Source organism: Opisthocomus hoazin, chromosome 7, assembly GCF_030867145.1.
Source record: "Opisthocomus hoazin isolate bOpiHoa1 chromosome 7, bOpiHoa1.hap1, whole genome shotgun sequence".
Taxonomy (NCBI): domain Eukaryota; kingdom Metazoa; phylum Chordata; class Aves; order Opisthocomiformes; family Opisthocomidae; genus Opisthocomus; species Opisthocomus hoazin.
In genome coordinates this window covers 47674698-47692054 of record NC_134420.1, presented here as the reverse complement: position 1 = coordinate 47692054, position 17357 = coordinate 47674698, and the positions used below count along the sequence as shown (strand labels likewise).

Here is a 17357-nt window from a genome sequence, read left to right as displayed (position 1 = left end):
CCCCAGGCGCGCTCTGAAATGGCCGTGCTGTTTGCTGGGGGAGAAACGTGAGAAGTAGAGCCGGGGTGCTGTAAAAGATGTAAATGTTTCGGTGCTGGGAGCAGCCCGGAGAGTCTAGGGCACAGCCTCGGCGGGGGGATGGAGAGGCACCGAGGAGGCACTTCTCTTTTGTTCTTGATCTTGGCTGCCCTGGGAGGGGTCCCGGGAAAAATCCTGGAGATGATTCCCTGAAGGGAGCTCACAGCATGTGCTCTATCAGGTGGTGGTCACCAGGGACAGGACAAAGGGCAGGGAGGAGGAGGAGGAGGGAGGAGGAAGGGTTTGGGACAGAGAGTAATGGCCATCTCAGCTCTGCGTCAAATCTCCTGGCTCCCTTGGTGCTGGGAAGCCATTTCATCAGCAGGGGAGGGAAGGGGAGAAATATCCCCTCGCCAGAAGGTGGGCGAGAGAGCAAAGGAGGCAGTTCAGTCCCGGTAACCACTGACGTGGTGACAGACACAATTGCCACAGCTGCAGCACTGCACCGTGAGAGGATGCGAGTGCCTGGGGGCAACCGTCACCCAGGGCTGATGCAACAGCTGAGAAAAAACCCGATCCTTTTAACATAAAAATTAGTCACCGCTGAGGTCAGGTTTTCGGAGGGCTGATCCCTGCCCTCTGGAGCTTAACCTTTAGGTATGACTGATAGCGCTGTGAATTCCAGCAGTAAAAGAGCTGAGAGAAGGGAGGTGAGGGCAAGGAGAAAGGGATGCCGCTGAGGAAACGGACTGATGCGCCTTCTTTCATCCCTGATCTGAGCGTGTATACTCCAGTTTTGTGTTTTGAAGTACCTGGCCCCATGAGCAGATAGCAGCAGAGCAAAGATGAGGGAGACAAGGCTGAGGAAGAAGGAGAGGGCTGGGAGATGGGGAACTGCCAGGAGAACGAAGCTACTTGGTGTATAGCAAGAGGGACCTGTGGGGTGTGTGCAGAAGCCCAGAGACTCTGCGGAAGAAGCAGCACAAACAGGATGGTAGGTGTGAGAGGTGCTTGAGGAAGGAAGGGACTCCGGCGCGTAGGATCCCTCATCTCTTATCATCAAACTTGTCCAGAAATTTACTTGCGCTGAAAGATTTCATAACCCAGAGTTCAGGTGACTATCCAAACCTGGGGGAAAAAAAGAGAAAAAAAAAGTTGGTTTCTGTATTAAACTTGGGATCGCTGAGAAGCCAGAGAGGGTCAATTCCCTGACACAGTCCGTTGCCGCCTTCCTGAAGTCCCATCCAACCTTCCGTGGACGTTCTCTCCCTGCCCCGCTCCCTTCCGTGCAGGAGAGCGGGGAGCACACGCTGCTATGGCCCATCATCTCGCTGCCATGCCCTGTCATCTCACTGCCATGTGCCATCTCGCGGCCATGCCCCATCACGCTGCCATGCCCCATCATCTCACTGCCATGCCCCATCATGCTGCCATGCCCCATCTCGCTGCCATGCCCCATCTCGCTGGGGATCGCTGCCTCGTCCCCCAGTCGCGGGCTGCGAAATCCCCCGCGGACAGTGCCCACGCCGAGCTGCCGCTCGGCACCACCCGGCGCCGCCAGGGGGCGCTGTGTCCCGCAGGCAGCGCTGCGCCTCGCCAGGGGGCGCTCCCTCTCGGTGGCCTGCGGCGGAGAGGCGGTGCTGGTGGGCGGGATCTCCATGGTGACGCCGCACCCGGAAGCGTTCGGCAGCGCGGCGGCCGCCCCTGGCCCGGAGGGCGGCGCGGGGCTCATGCAGGGCGAGGAGAGGTGATGAATATTCATGCTGTAGCGCCCTCGGGGGCGGGGCCTCGCCCGGGCTGGTCTGGCCGCGCGCTGGTCTGGCCGCGCGCTGATGGCGGGAGGCAGCTGCAGGGCGCGGGGCGCCGGGGCCGGCGGCCGGTGAGGAGGGGCCGGGTCGGGCCGGGGCCGCGTCAGGGGCGGGCTCGGGGCGGCTGGGGTCCCGGCGGGCCGGGGGGGTGGGCACCCCCGAGAGCTCGGCTCGGCTCGGCTCGGCTCGGCTCGGCTCGGCTCAGCTCACCGCCGTCCCCCGCGCCGCGCCGCGTTGCAGGGCCGGCCCGCGGCTGGACGGGCTGTTCGTGCGGCGCTTCCTGCGGCTGCAGGCCGTGCTGCTCCTCGGGTGGCCGTCGCCGGGAGCCCTGATGTTCCTCACGCTGCTCGGCGTGGCCTTGCTGGGTGAGCCTGGGCTGGCGGGACGGGGACTGCGCCCCGCGCCTGCTCCCCGACATCCCCCCCCCCCCCCCCACCAGCCGTGCCGCCCGCCCTTCACCCTCTCCCCGTGCCGGCCGCTCTCCTGCAGAGCAGCTGGCTATCTACCAGGTCGGACTCATCCCCAGCCGGTACTACGAGGTCCTGGGGAACAAGGACCTCTCCGGATTCAAAACGCTGACGGCCGTCTGCCTGGCTCTGATCGTCGTGAGCTCCACGGTGAGAGGGGCTGGAGCCCCGCCGTGCCTGGGGAAGGGGAAGGGAGGGCTCCTGGCGTGGTCCTGGCGACGAAGGATCTGCGCCTGCCCTCGCCCCTGTCGCGTAGCAACGTGTGCAATGGGCGGCTGGTGCAAACTGTCAGGTTTTTATTCCCTTTTGGGAAGTGCTGGTTCTTCTCACTCATCCCTCCCCCTCTGTCTCCTTGCCTTCGTTCCAGCTGAAAAGCTTCGACCAGTTTATCTGCAACATGCTGTATGTGAGCTGGAGGAAATCCCTCACCGAATATCTCCACAGCTGCTACTTCCAGGGCCAGGCCTACTACAGCCTGCACGTGCTGCGCGAGGACATCGATAACCCGTAGGCTGCCTGCTGCTGCTCTCGGCCTCTCGCTTGGCTTCTCGTGGGCTGCTCTGTGCCTTTTCCTGACTTCTCTGTGTCTCTGGGTAGGGGCTTGAGCCCCGTAAGTTTCTCCCCTCTAGGCACAAAGACCCTTGTCTGCTCTGGGTGGGAGGCAGTACCTGTTACTCGGAACTCCCAGGACTACTGGTCTTAATGGTTTTAGGGGTAGGATGTTTCCATTGTAAGGAAAATGGAGGCCCAGCAGAACGCTGATCTAGTGCTGCTATAAAACATGTTGTCTGCAAATGCAACCCTTGACACTCAGTGCGATGGTGCAAAGGGCCTGGCTGGAGTCAGAGAGCACTGCCTCTCCCTGCCTTCACGCATCCAGTGCGTTAGGATGGTCCCTGTTGTTCAGTTTGGACTTCAGCCACCAGCGTCTCCAACTGAACACAGTTTTGTTTAGTTGGGTTTTTAGTGATTTTTATAACCCATGGGAGCAACGTCCAGGAAGGGCTTTGTTTTGCACTGTACGAGGGCTGCATTTCCCCTTTCCTGTTGCTAGGAAGGAAATGTCAGGGGTGACTTGAAATATGAGAAGAGGAGCATTCAGTCCCTCCTTGCTTATCCCAGCCCACGCCGAGGATCCCCTTCCAGTTTGCTTCATGCAGTCCTGCTTAGTGCGGAGCTGCTGATCTGCCCGGGCTGTGCAGCGAAGGTCAGACGCCTCCTGTCCTCACAACTGCCTGCAGACCCTGGCCTTCCAGCCTGTCCTTGCACACTGGATGCTGCTGTCCGAGTTAACACACTTTGAAGAGTTAAAAATCCTACATTAGACATCATGTGAGAGGTCAAGGCTTTTTTTCCCCTCCAGGATTTAAAGAAGTTATTAAATACTTGCTGAAAAACTAGAAACCAGGGGATAACTTCTTCCAAATTGTGTGGCTTTATACAGTTGTTTTGAGACTCCAAGCTCTCCTTCCCTGGAGGAGGCACTCCCAGTCTAGTCACTGCAGTGGTGCTATCTCCCACATTGATGACACCAGAGGAAACCAAGCCCGGGGTTGCTGTGTGAAATGGCTGTCTTGCGAGGACTTCTAACTGTTGCTAGTAGTGGTGACCTCAAGGAACTGAAGCAGCCTCTGTGCTTCTGCCGCCCAGTGCTCCTGGCTGCCTGTCCTTGCCCCTTCGTCATGTAAGCGTCGTGGTCTGTGGCTGCACAGTGAAATTGTGCTGGATATCTTGGGTGTTTTTGTCTGGGTCATTTTTCAGCCAGTCCCATTCCCTGGCTGCTTCTGTGGGCCCAGTGCTGGGAGATGGCCCGGGTAAGAGTAACCAGCTGTGCACGGGGGGAGCAGCAAGCAGGGAGAGGGGCTTAGTCTGGGTCAAACAGCCCTACTGCCAAACATGAAATCACAGCTTTGTGATGCTGATGCACTTTCCAGCAGCTGTCAGGGTTACTCCTACCCTTGTTAAATGTTCATTTCTGATAGTAATTTGCAGTGGTATGAGGTTGCAAGGCGAGGTTAAAAAGCCATGCTTTGTCACCAAGGCATGCAGCACTTCCCAGGCAGTGCAGCGTATCGGCCATGGCCAGGAGCTTCTGCATGCCTGTCTTTTCCTTTGGCGGGGTGAAGAGGAGAGCAGAGGCCCCTCACCACATGACAACCTGCTCAGGTTTATTTTTAACTAGGGAATGGGTTCACATTATGCAGTGAAATGCATGAGGTAACTGGGTTGGTCTGCCCCACAGTGATAGAGCCAGCTCTACCGATCTTAGTAGACCAAATGGGTAAGATTTCTGCAGACTGTTTTTCATTACCACCCTGCTTCTACTCAGACATCCAGTGTTATTGTTTAGTGTCTTTTTTGATGCCACACCAAAAATTCTCGGTATCTTGCAATTCCTTGATGAGAATTTTTTCCCTGCACTGGGTACTTAGAGAATGAACTAGGGCGGTGAAGTGACCTGCTGTTATGCAGTGCAAACCAAACTGACTGTTAAGATGCATGGTGTCATCCATCTAGAAGGAATGAAGAGTGGGTTCTGAGTGGCATAGAAACACTTGTGGCTTCTAGCAGGGCATTAGAGTTGATGTTTATGTGTTGTCATTATGCGTTGCTTAATAGCTCGTAAAAAGCAATATTCTGCCATGAGTCTATACCAAGAGTTAAACTGTAATTTTGTGGGAACAATTGCAGTCTGAGGAAAGGGAAAATGATGACTATAAGATCAGTCACGGTAAGAGCAGCTTCAAAATTAAATCCATTTCTGTTCCAGGACTGCAAAAGAGTTGAGAGACAAATGTCCTTGTGGTTGTATCTGCACTGATGGCTAAGCAGGAGTCCAGCGTTGCTCTTCATTCTGGACTCCAGCAGTCACAGTCATGGCCTTTCTGTCTGCTTAGAGCATCAGACTGAAGCCCTCATCCATGTGTTCTGGACAGATGAGGTGCCAGGGGAGTAAATGTGCCAAAATCCTTTCTAGTTACCCCAGTCTCATCTCCTGCTCAGCAGTGGGATGGATGGGACTCGAGGGTCTGTCACCCATGTGCCTGCTGCTGATGGGACGAGAAGGCTTGGTGCGCTGCTGCCTGCTCTTGTAGGGTCAGGGCAGGTGGAAGTGCTTTCTTCCTTGCAGCAAAGGGGCCAGAGGGTGCTCCATGCAGAGTGAAGGGACCAGCTGCTGTGGAAGGGTGGCTTTGATGGAGGTGTTTGCAAATACCCAAGAGCCAGCGAAGTCCCGGCCTGTGCCCTAGCCGGTCCTGGTAGCACTGGTGCCTGAGATGCAGCACCAGCACTGAAGGTTTGGGGCAGAGTCAGCAGTTTTTGGTAGTACAGGGGTGGGTCCGGCAGAGGAGTAAAGGACAAGGATACAGAGACCTTTAGCACAGGGTTGGACAAGATTGTTGGAAGTGGAACAAGGGTTTAGCACAAGGTAACAGCAGGAACTCTTCTTTCTGGGTGCCCTTGGGTGGATCCTGCTGGGCTGTGGAAACTGTCTCCTGTTGGGGAACAGGAGTCACAGCTTCAGGTCCTTCCCAGGCAGGCTTGTTCTCCTGCACCCTGTCCTAAGTTCAGGCAATGAAACAACCTGGCTTGTGCGCTGTTAGGGAGCTGCTGCATGCTGCACTGACTGGTTCTCACTCCTGGGCTTTAACAGTGTCAGTGGCTCTTTGTGTTGGGCAGGGACCAGCGCATCAGCCAGGATGTGGAGAAGTTCTGCAGGCAGCTCAGCTCCGTGGCCAGCAAGCTCATCGTCTCGCCCTTCACATTGGCCTACTACACTTACCAGTGTTTCCACAGGTATGGACCCATCCTGGCCCTGCTTTCACACCTCTTTCTTATGCTCTTTTTTGGAGCCTGGCATCCACATTACAACTCCTCAGATGGACGTTTGTGCTGAGTGGTCTCTGCACTCCAATGGGATTTCAGCCTTGGGGATGCTGGGGTGCGCAGTGCTGGCCCCCAAACCTCTGTGAAAGCCAAGGGAGGTGACAGTGGAGGGCTCTGACTGCTTGAGCCCGAGGGTGCTGGGGTGTCCTTTTGCTTGGATTATTAGCTGACCTCTCTTTCTTCTCCTCTGTAGCACAGGCTGGCTAGGCCCAGTGAGCATCTTTGGGTATTTCCTCATTGGGACAATCATCAACAAGGTATTGATGAGCCCGATTGTGTCTAAACTTGTGCAGCAGGAAAAACTGGAGGGGGATTTCAGGTGAGTCACAGCAGAGCAGCATTTTCATTGCCTCTTGGTAGCTCCTGCGAAAGCTGCATTTTTGTCCCTGTTCAGTGCTATTCACAGCTATTCACAGCTACTTCTCTTGGCCATGACTTTCCCCACACTCAAACCTACCTGCGCAATGCTACCCCAAAGTCCGTGTACTGAGCTCCTGCCACCCCTTTCACTGCCCTGTGTCATGACAGGCAGTGCCCTTGGTTCAGTCTCCTGGTTCAGTCCCCAGGCTGCTTGCGGGGTCATTGCTGTTGCTGGTGCCTCTGCTAGGGCATTGGATATGTTGAAGAAAACTGCACGTGGAGCTTCCTTTGGTGCAGATGCAAGTTCAGTGAACTGCGTTTACTCACAGAAATCAGGTTTCTGTTTCACCAGCACCTTCATGAAGTTCCCAAAACAGCGCAGTCTTTCCATATGCTCTGTTAGTCATCTCCTGCCCTTCCCCTGCAAGGCTGGCTGGGTGTGTGGGAGGGGCTTTGCAGCTTTCCCTGGGCCTCAGGGCATGCAGGGACAGCAGCAGAAGCTGGTGTGGCACAGGGAGCCCAGACCAAGGCAGTAGGTTGTGGTGACTTTGTGTGGTGGACATGCTGGGCAACCGAACGGGAGGCCCAGGAACCGAGAAGATGTGCACAGAGAGTGGGATTCCAAACAAATGCGCCACTGAGCTGGCCCAGAACGATGTCACCTTTTTCTAAGCCTTGATCTCTGGTACCTTTTTGAGCCTGTTGAGCATTTCTGTCAAGGGATGCCTCAGATCAGTGCTCTGACAGATGCAAGACAAGTTTCCTCTGGCAAGGATGTTGGCTACATAATTCACTGGGCATTTGTGCACAATCCTGATGATGTTTTTTTGGGTTGTCCAGGTTCAAGCACATGCAGATTCGTGTCAATGCGGAACAAGCTGCTTTCTACAGGTTAGTGGGGTTAATTTCTTAATGTCCTCATAAGGATCCTCCCAGCTCGGGACATCCTTGTTGTATTCATATATCCCACAGGATTCCAAGTCCTGTTGGTGCAGCTGAAGCTTTCTGTCCCCTCCGTCCCGCTGCAGCATCGTCATACAGCCCTGACACTGTTCTCCTTTGCATGCTGCACATCTTCTGCAGAAATACTCTGCAGCAGCTGGAGACAACTGTTTTTTCTCTGCCTCCCTCCTAACATCCCCAGAGGTCTGATATAGATTTGGTGCTGGTTTAGAGACCGTTGCTGATGTTTTGCCAGGTCTTTACCTGGAAGATTGCTCGAGGTCTTGTTGCATCTTGTCAGGATGTTCCTGTGGGGACTTGTTGCAGGTTGCTTCTGGCCCCATCCTGCTGCTGCTAACCTGCATGTCTTCTGTGGGTATGCTAGCTGTTGCCTGGCCTTCTTGCCTCTGCTTGCTGCTCTAGGTCAGTCTGTGTCCTGACTCACCCAACCTGGTGCTGCTACTCTGAATTTCCTCAGTGCCATTTGCCCTAGAAGTGAGCGCACAGTCGGGAGTCCAGCAGCACCTCTCCGTTTAGTGATGCCCTAAAGTCTGTTGAGCTGCTGCTTGGAGCCTTCAAGGTGTTTCGCAGAAGAGGCTAGAACCCAGGAAAAGGGGCACAATTCTAGCATAGCTTGTGTTGAGGTGCCTGGCTGACGGCAGGTCATTGCTCTTCTGCTGTCAGCATGTCTGCCTTTGCACGTTGTGAAATCGTGCTTCGTCCAGGAACCTAGGCAAGCACCAGCTGTCCTGTCTCTGGTCTTTCTTGCCTGTGATCTGTGTTTAGCTCCTTTGTGCTGTAAAGACTGAGCATTTCAAGTGTTGTGGTGCTGTCCCCAAAGTGGTTGATTCAAAGTCATGAATTTCGTGAAGATTTATATTGACAGGCATGAAACTCTAATTTAAATAACTGAAATCAGTCTTGGTTTGCATTGGCAAGTTTGAGTTATTTCTTTGTGGACTGGTTGATTCTTATTGGTTGATGATAATTTTTCGTAATGGAGAAAATAATTACATGTGCTTGTTTAAGCTGCAGTACTTTTCCTCTCAATTTTGAAGTTTTTAAGCGAATTATTATACTAGAAAACAGAGTGTCTTGCTTCAGTACAGTTCATTAGTAGAAAAGCTTCACTTGGTGGGATACTAGAATTTAACTGAATTGCACAAATCCAGGCATTTTCATGGTGTGAATCTTGATTAAAAATAAAGGATTTTTTTAAAAGGTTGCTTTCCGAGAATCCTGCAAGAGGAGGAGCATGTGGCGAGTGGCTGGTTTTGATTGCCGGGCTTCTCTAGCTTGTAGAAACTGTCAGATCTTGTCCTCTTGCAACTACCTAACCATTGTTTTGGTAAAGGAAGAAACAAAACCTGAGCACTGTCACCTTTTTACTCCTTTGGTTTCCAAGCCTTTGGCAAACTTGCTTTAGAAGTGAACTGAATGGGAAGAAAAGCCAAAACCAATACAGCAATCTCTCCTCCTCTGCAAAAGAGATAAAAGCTCTGGTACACGGTGCCTTCCTCACCTTTAACTCCTTCTGTCCAAGGCTTTGTCCTTTCCGAATACCCAGCAGCAAAGATTGCAGCTCAGTAGCTACCTGAGATGGTTTGTAGGGCAGTAATGCCAAACTGAATTCTAACTGAATGTATTTTTGAGAAAGAAAATTGGTTTTCTGAGAACTGAGAATCTTTACAACTGAGACTCATTAGAGAAGTTAGTTTGTAATGTTTTATGCAGCTCCTGGCCCTGTCTGCTTGGGCCCTAGTGACGCCCCCCTTGCCTGGACCGTGGTGGGAGGGTGGGTGTGTGCTGGGCACAGGCTGTGTTGGGTGGCTGGGGCAGTCGCTGCCACGGCAGGCGGGAGCCTGGAGCGAGACGTGGAGCTCTCGCTGCGTTTTGCCACCTGAGGGCAGCCCAGCTCTTGCGAAGGAGCAGAAGGAGCTGCCTCGCTTGCTGAAGGCCATGGTGCAGAGCAGAGATGTGCCTCCTTGCCACCGGCTCAGCCTGGCCGTGGGAGCACCACTGCTAGCACCACCGCCCGACACCCATGGGGACGCCTGTGGGAACGGGGGGCTGTGGGGCTGGGGTCGCCTGCACTGGAGGCTGCGCTGCTCAGGGCACATGCACGTCCCGCTCCTCCGGGGTGCGAAGGGGAAGAGGCGGACTGGGTCTGCTGGTGGTGCATCACATCCTGGGCTTGCCTCTGCCTGCTCCCTTCTGGCTCCAGCTGTGTAGCCTTGCCGTCCCTCTCTTCCAACCAGTGCTGTCCCTCTCTTCCAGCCAGGCGCTGCTTGGGAAGCATGTGTGACCTTGGGCGTGCACTGCTCCTTGCCTCACCTCCTCCTGTATGCAGCAGCAGCACCCACGGGCTCTGTGACCGCTGGTTTCAGCCAGAGTTTCTTGGTGAAGACACCTTCAGGAAGGAGCTCATGGGTGTTCAGTCCTGCTCAACAAAGAGCTGTTGCTTGGAGGCTACGGTGCCAGACCCTTTTTGAGCCTCAGTCCTAAAGCCCATGCTTTGACCCTGTTGCTGTGCTGCTGGGACGTTTGTGGCAGGTTGCTATCTTATTTTGCAGGGCTGGGCGAGTGGAGCACATGCGCACGGACCGGAGGCTGCAGAGCCTGCTGCAGACCCAGAGGGAGCTGATAGGCAAGGAGCTGTGGCTATACAGTGAGTGGGGAGTTTGGAAGGTGGACTGGGGGCATGTGGTAGCTCCATTGCGGTAGCCACCAGGCTGGGGAACCCAACTTGCTAAGAGCAGCAGCACTGGGTTTTCCTCTCCTGCCCCTTGCTGGTGCACTGTGCTGAGGGTGAACAGAGGGTGCCTCCTGCAGTCCTAAATGGGAATCCTGGTGTGAAAAAGTCTGGCAGAGAGCAAAGGTGTGGAGGACCCAGCTAAGTTACAGAACCAAGCCTCAAAAGGGGAATCTGTGGGAATCTGTGTTTTTTGTGGGACAGGCGTTCAATGGCTGGGAAGAGAGGGAAGGGCTTGAGTTTTGGGGAGGGAGAAGACCCTGTGTGTATGGCTGGGAGCTGTGGAGTCTTCTTTCCAGTAGAGCCTGTTCCTTGAGCATAGTTGTCCCCTGAAAATTTCCCTTCTCTCGCTGTCACTAGGTCCAAGTTCAGGTGTTTAAGTGACCACTGTCAAGACAGCTCTTCCTAACCTCACCAGCGTAGTGAGCTTCTGAGCAATATGGAGGGAGGGAGAGCCTTGAATGCTGGTGTCTCCGTGGGAGTTTGGGGTCTTAAGTCTTTCTGCCTGTTCTGTGCTCCAGGACAGACTTCATGGCCAACCATCTCACCCCAGAGCTTCCTTTTTGCCCTCCCTCCTGTTTTTTGGGAGTCTGACAGGCCCCTGAAGAGTAGAAACAAGCAGGCAAAGTGGCTTTTGTGCCATGGTGGTTCCTGAGCTGTGTGTCTGGGTGACATTTCTCTGCTTGGGCACCTGCCCCAAAGTGCTTTTTGCTTGGCAAATGGGTTTTCACTCTGGTGCTTCTGCTGTCCTGCAAAATGGGTTCTTCTGCTCTGGTGCATTGTGAAGGGCTGAGGCAAGACCATGGGTCTTCCTCTGACCAGGCTCACGGGCTGCACTTGGGCCTGGCTGGGACAGATTGCCACCCCAACTCACTGTCTTCTCTCAATGTGCTTCTGCCCAGTTGGCATCAACACATTTGACTACCTGGGCAGCATCCTGAGCTACGTGGTCATTGCCATTCCCATCTTTTCTGGGGTCTACAGTGACCTGAGTCCAACAGAGCTCAGCGCCCTGGTCAGTAAGGTGAGCTAAGGGTGATCTTCCAGACCCTGTTGTGGAGGGCAAGCAGGCACTGAGGATGGAGGTTTTGTGTTGGGTTGGTGACATTGGGGATGGATAACCTGCAGCAGCTGACCTTCTGGTTAGACTGTCCCTGCCCATCGTGGCATGGAAATGGGACCTTGGAGCCAGCTGGTGTATGATTAACCTGGACGTGAGAGCCGTCAAGGACATGAAAATGTTTCCTAGCCGAGGCCTCGACATCTAAAAAAATGGGACGTCAGAAAGCCTCTGGCTTTCAGTGGTGTGAGTCCATGCGGTGCTGCGGATCTGGGTTATGCCCTGGCCTGCTGCCGATGGTGAGCCTGGCCGCCTGTGAGGCTGAGCTGGCTTGCGTTTGCCTGCCAGGCTGCTGGAGAGGAGCCTTCCTGGCCTGACTCGTTCCCAGGTACTCGGAACTGGCTTGTGATAGAGAATGCAGAGCTAAAAATAGCTGAGCGGGCACTGCAGGCTGAGACACCCTGCTCTGAGCTGTGTGTGGTGCTGGGGCAGGGCTGGTGGTGTGGATCTTCATGGTTTAGTTGAGGTGAGTCTGCTGGGCCCTGGGCTGGCCAGCAGACACTGCACACGCCATCCCTTGGTGGCAGCTGTCTACCCTGACCAGAACTGCTGTACTGACTGGGAAAGCCCTGCTCCATCCGAATGTGGGCATCTTCTCCTTCACTCCCACCGCCCTGGGTGACTTATCCACTCTTCATTCATCCTGCTGTCTGGACTCTTTGGCTGCCTCCTCGCAGCCGTGGAGGAAGGAGCAGTGCCCCAGCCCAGCGCTGACGCTTGCTCTGGCGTGTGATTTTTCCTCAGAACACCTTTGTTTCCATGTACCTCATCAACTGCTTCAGCCAGCTCATAGATCTCTCCAGCACCATGACCGATGTAGCTGGCTACACACACAGGTGAGCTTCTCGGCGGGCAGGTCTCTGCAGGAGAGGGAAGTGTGGGACAAGACTCTTTGCCCATCTTTGCCTGTGCTAAATACATAAGAAACACAGTCGCTTATGAGCAAGCACGGACAAGGTTGGATATTGTGAGGAGGCTGCTGGCGTTGTCCCTGGCATTTATGCAACTTCTTGTTTGTCCAGGATTGGTGAACTGCAGGAGAGCCTGCTGAGCCTTGGCAGAAAAAAAAGTGGTAACTACTCAGAAGCCAAAGCCAGCTGGGATTTGGATGGGTGAGTCGCCACTCAGCAACTGGCTGGCTTGCAGCTTATGTGCCGGAGTGCAGGGCTGTTAGGGGATGGAGGTGGCCCAGGTATCACAGCCTGTTGCATGCAGTTGGTTGGAGCAGGCAGTGCTCACTATGATCTGTCATTCCTGGGTGTGTGGGGCAGGACTGCCGTCAGAGAGGCGCAGGAGGTCTAAGGTGCCTGATCTTTGCTAGTCTCAGCCTGATGTCTTACCCCAGATCTCTCTTCCTTTGTCCTGGTCGTGGCGCAGCAGCGATTCTGGGGAGGACCCAGAGCCAAGGGACACAGCTTTCCTGCTGGAGCAAGTGACGCTGTCAGTCCCATCCTCTGGCAAGCTGCTCATCAAGGACCTGAGCCTCAGGATCTCGCAAGGAAACAGTGTGATGATTGTGGGGAACACTGGCACGGGGAAGACATCTCTGCTGAGGGTCCTTGGGGGACTCTGGGAGAGCACGCGCGGTAAGGACTGCTGCTTGCTGCAGCCTGCTCTTGCTTAGCCAGGGCTGCCCTGAGTTTGGAAGGTGACAGTGTGGGGTTGTGAGGCCACTGCCACCTTTAGAGGGTGAAAGTGTGACGCTGATGCGTTGGAGCCACCCATCTGTCTCTGTATGGCGTACTGTGCTCTGGCTCTCATTGCTTTGCCCTGTGTTGCAAATCCACCTTTTCTGAGGTTTGTTGGCTACTTCATGGTGCAGGACTGCACAGGGGGTGGGGAGTTGCTGGCTGGCACTGTAGGCTTGGAGTGAGTGTGTCTCTGTGCAGGGAGCATCAAGATGCTGACCTGCTTTGGCCCGCGGGGAGTGGTGTTCCTGCCACAGCGGCCCTTCTTCACCGATGGAAGCCTGCGTGAGCAGGTGAGCCCAGGGACTGCTTCTGCTGTGGCCCCAGCTCTGCTCCCAGCTCTGCCACCGCTGTTGTGTCTCTGATGGACTGTGTCCAGCTCCCTCTGACATGGCTTCTTTTGGTCTGCTAAACAGGTGATCTATCCCCTGAAGGAGATCTATCCAGTTTCAGGTACGTGGAAATTCATCAGAGCAATTGGGCAATCCTGTGGTGTCAGCGCCCTGTCCTGTACCCAGTGCAGCTTCTCCCCTACCATGCCCCATCAGGAACACTCATCCATTTTGCTTGTGTTGCTCTCTGCTTTTCCCTGGAAGATTTACCTTACTGTAGGTTAAGGCAGGTTCTCTTGATAAGAACGTGTTCTCTTGATGCAATGTGGACAAGCTGGCCATGCTCTACATGTTGTGCTAGATGTGATGTATGTTGAGGCAATTTGCTGTTGGGATATATCTGACCTGACTGGTACAACCTGCCTTTGGGCAAGCCGTGTTTGCCTTCATCGCGTTTTCCATCCACCTCCATCTTTCACTGTTGCTCTTTTTCAAATGATGTCCTAGGGCCTCACATGCTGTCGAAGTTAGACAACGTAGATCCTTACTCTCCCATGCCCTCTTCCCAAGCCAGACCACATGTAGTCTCCTGCAGCTTGCAGATGTCCAGGTTTAAGTTTCTGTCGGAGTGTAAGCTGTGTTACGTGCTGCTTTCAAACACTTGGGACTTCCAGTCTTGCAGAGAGTAACTGCAGCCATCAGCTACTGTTGTGACTCTTCAGTGGCTTCAGAGAAGTCCATGGCAGATACACAGCCCTTCTGCTCAGCTTCCATAGCTGCTGACTGTACCAGCTAAAGTGTATGTTCTTCACAGCTGGCTCACCCGGAGGTTCTTCCCATCCTACATAGGACCCTTTTGCTGTTACCCAAGCCCTGCTCCCATGACTCCACCACCTCCCACGTACAGTGGGCAGTCAGCCATAAGAGAGCGGCTGATGGGCGGGGCCTTGGCAATTGAAGCTTGGATCCTTGTGTTCTGGCTGTGTCCATCTATGACCATGGACTGAGGGAAGTCTCAGGTGTATCTGTGGAGCCCAGCTACCTCCTGGCATGCTGCTCACAGGCATGGTTAACATTGTTAAGGAAGGTCAGTCTTTGGGAGCTCTCTGTGCCAAAGCCCAGGACCTGATATAGTTAAGTGGTTGAGTCAGCTACACCGGACCTCAGGAGATCCTCCAATACTTCGCTCCTGCCCCACCAACTCCTCCTTGCAGCTATGGCCTCAGCACAGACTGCGCCTGCTTATGCTTTACTGCTTTCTCCCCTAGGGTCTGCAGATGATGAGAGAATTGTGCGATTCCTGGAGCTGGCTGGGCTGGTGAGTCCCCAGCAGTGCTGCTGCCTCCTTCCCCAGTGCTGCCAGCAACGAAAGAAGGGATGAGGTTTTGTGGCAGCACAGTGTGACCATGTGCTGGACACATGCGGAGACACTGTCTGCAGCTGGAACAGGACTGTCCGTGGGACAGACAGAGGAGGAGGGATACAGAGCAACTTCAGCTCAAGTGGGAAGGAGAGTCGCAGGAGGGGGGTGATTGTGCTCAGGGCCATGGGTTGACAGGGTTGGGGCTGTGTTCACAACTCTGCTGTGGTGTCTGCAGGCTGATTTGCTGAAGAGGACTGGAGGACTGGATGAGCAGGTGGACTGGAACTGGTAAGGGAGCTCGCTGTCTGCATGAATTTGGGTGATCTCTCGGCGGGGGGGGGAACGCTTCTGAGTGGATGCATGTTGCTACTGAACTTATGAACATCTGTGTCCAGCTGTGTCCTGTGGGAGGTGGGCAGTATACAGGGGCAACGCCCCGAGCATCAGTGCCAGCAGTCACCAGCCGTGCTGTTCTGCAGGCAGCTGACTGCGCACAGGGGTGCAAAGCCACTCTGAGCAGGGAGCGGGGCACGGGGGACATACAGGGGCAGTTCCTTGCTGGGGTCTCTGATACCAGAAACTGTAAGCTCTTCAGCAAACGAGTTCTTTTCTTAAATCTCCACCCTGGTGCAGGTATGACATCCTGTCCCCAGGGGAGATGCAGAGGCTCTCATTTGCACGGCTTTTCTACCTCCAGCCAAAATACGCAGGTGAGTGAGTGACTGCGAAAGAAAAGGGGGGGTGGGGACAAAAGCAGTGCCTTTGGTTTAAAGAGAAGCTGGTAGAGAGACAGCTCATGAAATCCCTTCTTTCCTAGGAACATGCTTTGTTTTGGCCATTATTTTAGCAGTCTAGCACACAGAGGATTCAGGGGTGAAAACATTTAATTATCTGTGTGGAGGGTGGTAAATCAAGAGGCTGCATGTGAGACTTTCTCTTCGTAGGGAAGTGGTGATTAATGTTCTTGGTTTGGGTCCGATAGCACCTGAAGGAGCCCCCTCTCATCATGCTTACCAGTTGCCATGTAAAGAGGCATGCGTGCTAGGGAGGATGGCATCAGCTGCCGGATCTGAAACTCACGAATCTCTGTGGGGTTATGGAAGCAATATAGTAAATTTATCTATAACACAGCAAAAGAAAACAGGGAGCGGTGGGAGAAGTTGTCCCAAGAGATCACAGAAGCAGCTCCCATTAGCAGATGGGGCTAATTCCTTTGCACACTTGGATTGCTAGTGACTGCTGGGGGCCAGGGGGCTGTCAGAGGAGTTGTCATGGGGGCCAGGGTAGGTGTGGGTGAACAGAGCCGGTGTCAGTCACAAGTACCCATGTGTAAGTACCTCTCTTTCCCTGAAGCCTGCAGCACCGCTCAGTGCTGTCTAGGCAGAAGGAACCTGTGGATTGCAAACTAAAAGCCGTAGCGGTGATGTAAAACCAATTGAATTTTTCTGCTCCAGGTCTGTAGTATGTACCCTTAACTGCCAGGAAGGTTCCCCAGGCCATCCTGGCTGCTCCAGATCTGGGCCAGAGGGGTGGCCAGGCTGCTGCTCAGCCTGGTGCTCTGGGGCATGGCCTGCCTTTGGAAGGTCACATCTTGGCTTTCACAGTGGTGGGGATGAGGCAGTGGCTGGCAGCTGTTGAGGGAGAGGAATGGGGTGAACGGCACTGTTTGGGTGGATTTGAGGGCTTGTAGGGAAGGGCCATTTGCCCAGTTGGCTGACACAAGCTGTGCCAGAGGAAAATCAGGGTCCTTACGCTTCTCTGCACTTGCCTTCTGCAGATGCTCTTGGTAAGCTTTGGTTAATATGTGAAGTGTTCTTGGCAGTTGCTGGTCTTTTGCCCACAGAGAAGTGACCAGTTGGGAGGGAAGGGGGATTTGTGGGGCTTATGGCTTTTCTCTCAGTGCTAGATGAAGCCACCAGTGCCCTGACAGAAGAGGTGGAGCATGAACTTTACCGTGTGTGCCTGCAGCTGGGCATGACACTGATCAGCGTGGGACACAGGGCCAGCCTGCAAAAGGTGAGACGGGGTGGCAGCACTCCATGCCTCCCTGGTGGTGGCAAGACAGAGGAGGCAGAGAAGGTCCCTGGCGAGCAGAGGGGAGTGACTGAGGCTGGGGAGCCTCACTGTGCGAGACATAGAGACATCCCTCAATCACTGTGTTATTGAATTGCAGTTCCACAGCTGGATTTTGAAACTTCATGGGGAGGGAAGATGGGAGCTTACTCGGTGCGAGAAGGTGAAGCGGCTGCCAGCTGGGGAAGGATGCTGAAAACGTGCTGTTGTCTGGCCAGCTGCAGAACCTGCACACGCATGGGAGAGCTCTGAATAGCAGACATGGAGCTGCTGAGCCAACAGCTATCAACAAGGGATTCATCCAGTGCAAGGCCAGTTCTGGGTTTTGCTGATGGACACAGGGCCAAGTCTGAACTCATGGTGTGGGGTTCTGCCCGGAGCAGACACATCTGTGCCATCCTTCTCCCAATCCCCTTCTCCTGCCTCCCTGCCTCTCCTGGGGGCAGGGGCTGAGCTGCTAGGCTGACCAAAGGGGCCAAAGGGAAGATGCTGCCTCATGGGGCTTGCAGAAGCAATGGCCAGAGGAACCTCCACTTGTGCAGGATGCAG

General features: G+C 54.4%; 1 protein-coding gene across 5 annotated transcripts; it reads left to right on the top strand.

Annotated features, from left to right (window-relative positions):
* Positions 1 to 1733: 1733 nt before the first annotated feature.
* On the top strand, positions 1734 to 17004 carry ABCD4 (ATP binding cassette subfamily D member 4). Of its 5 annotated transcripts, none has more exons than XM_075425552.1 (19): positions 1734 to 1765; positions 2067 to 2191; positions 2316 to 2443; positions 2661 to 2800; positions 5972 to 6088; positions 6372 to 6497; positions 7379 to 7429; positions 10054 to 10148; positions 11135 to 11256; positions 12097 to 12188; positions 12375 to 12464; positions 12730 to 12938; positions 13242 to 13333; positions 13457 to 13493; positions 14641 to 14690; positions 14971 to 15023; positions 15369 to 15445; positions 16636 to 16751; positions 16909 to 17004. In XM_075425552.1, exons 1-19 carry the CDS (start codon positions 1749 to 1751, stop codon positions 17002 to 17004), a joined length of 1833 nt encoding a protein of 610 aa, XP_075281667.1. In that variant the 5' UTR covers positions 1734 to 1748. The 5 variants fall into 5 exon arrangements, with proteins under 5 accessions (XP_075281667.1, XP_075281665.1, XP_075281666.1 ...); XM_075425551.1 differs by lacking the exon at positions 1734 to 1765 and adding an exon at positions 1836 to 1897; XM_075425550.1 differs by lacking the exon at positions 16909 to 17004 and having other exon boundaries at positions 16636 to 16901.
* The last annotated feature ends 353 nt before the right edge of the window (positions 17005 to 17357 follow it).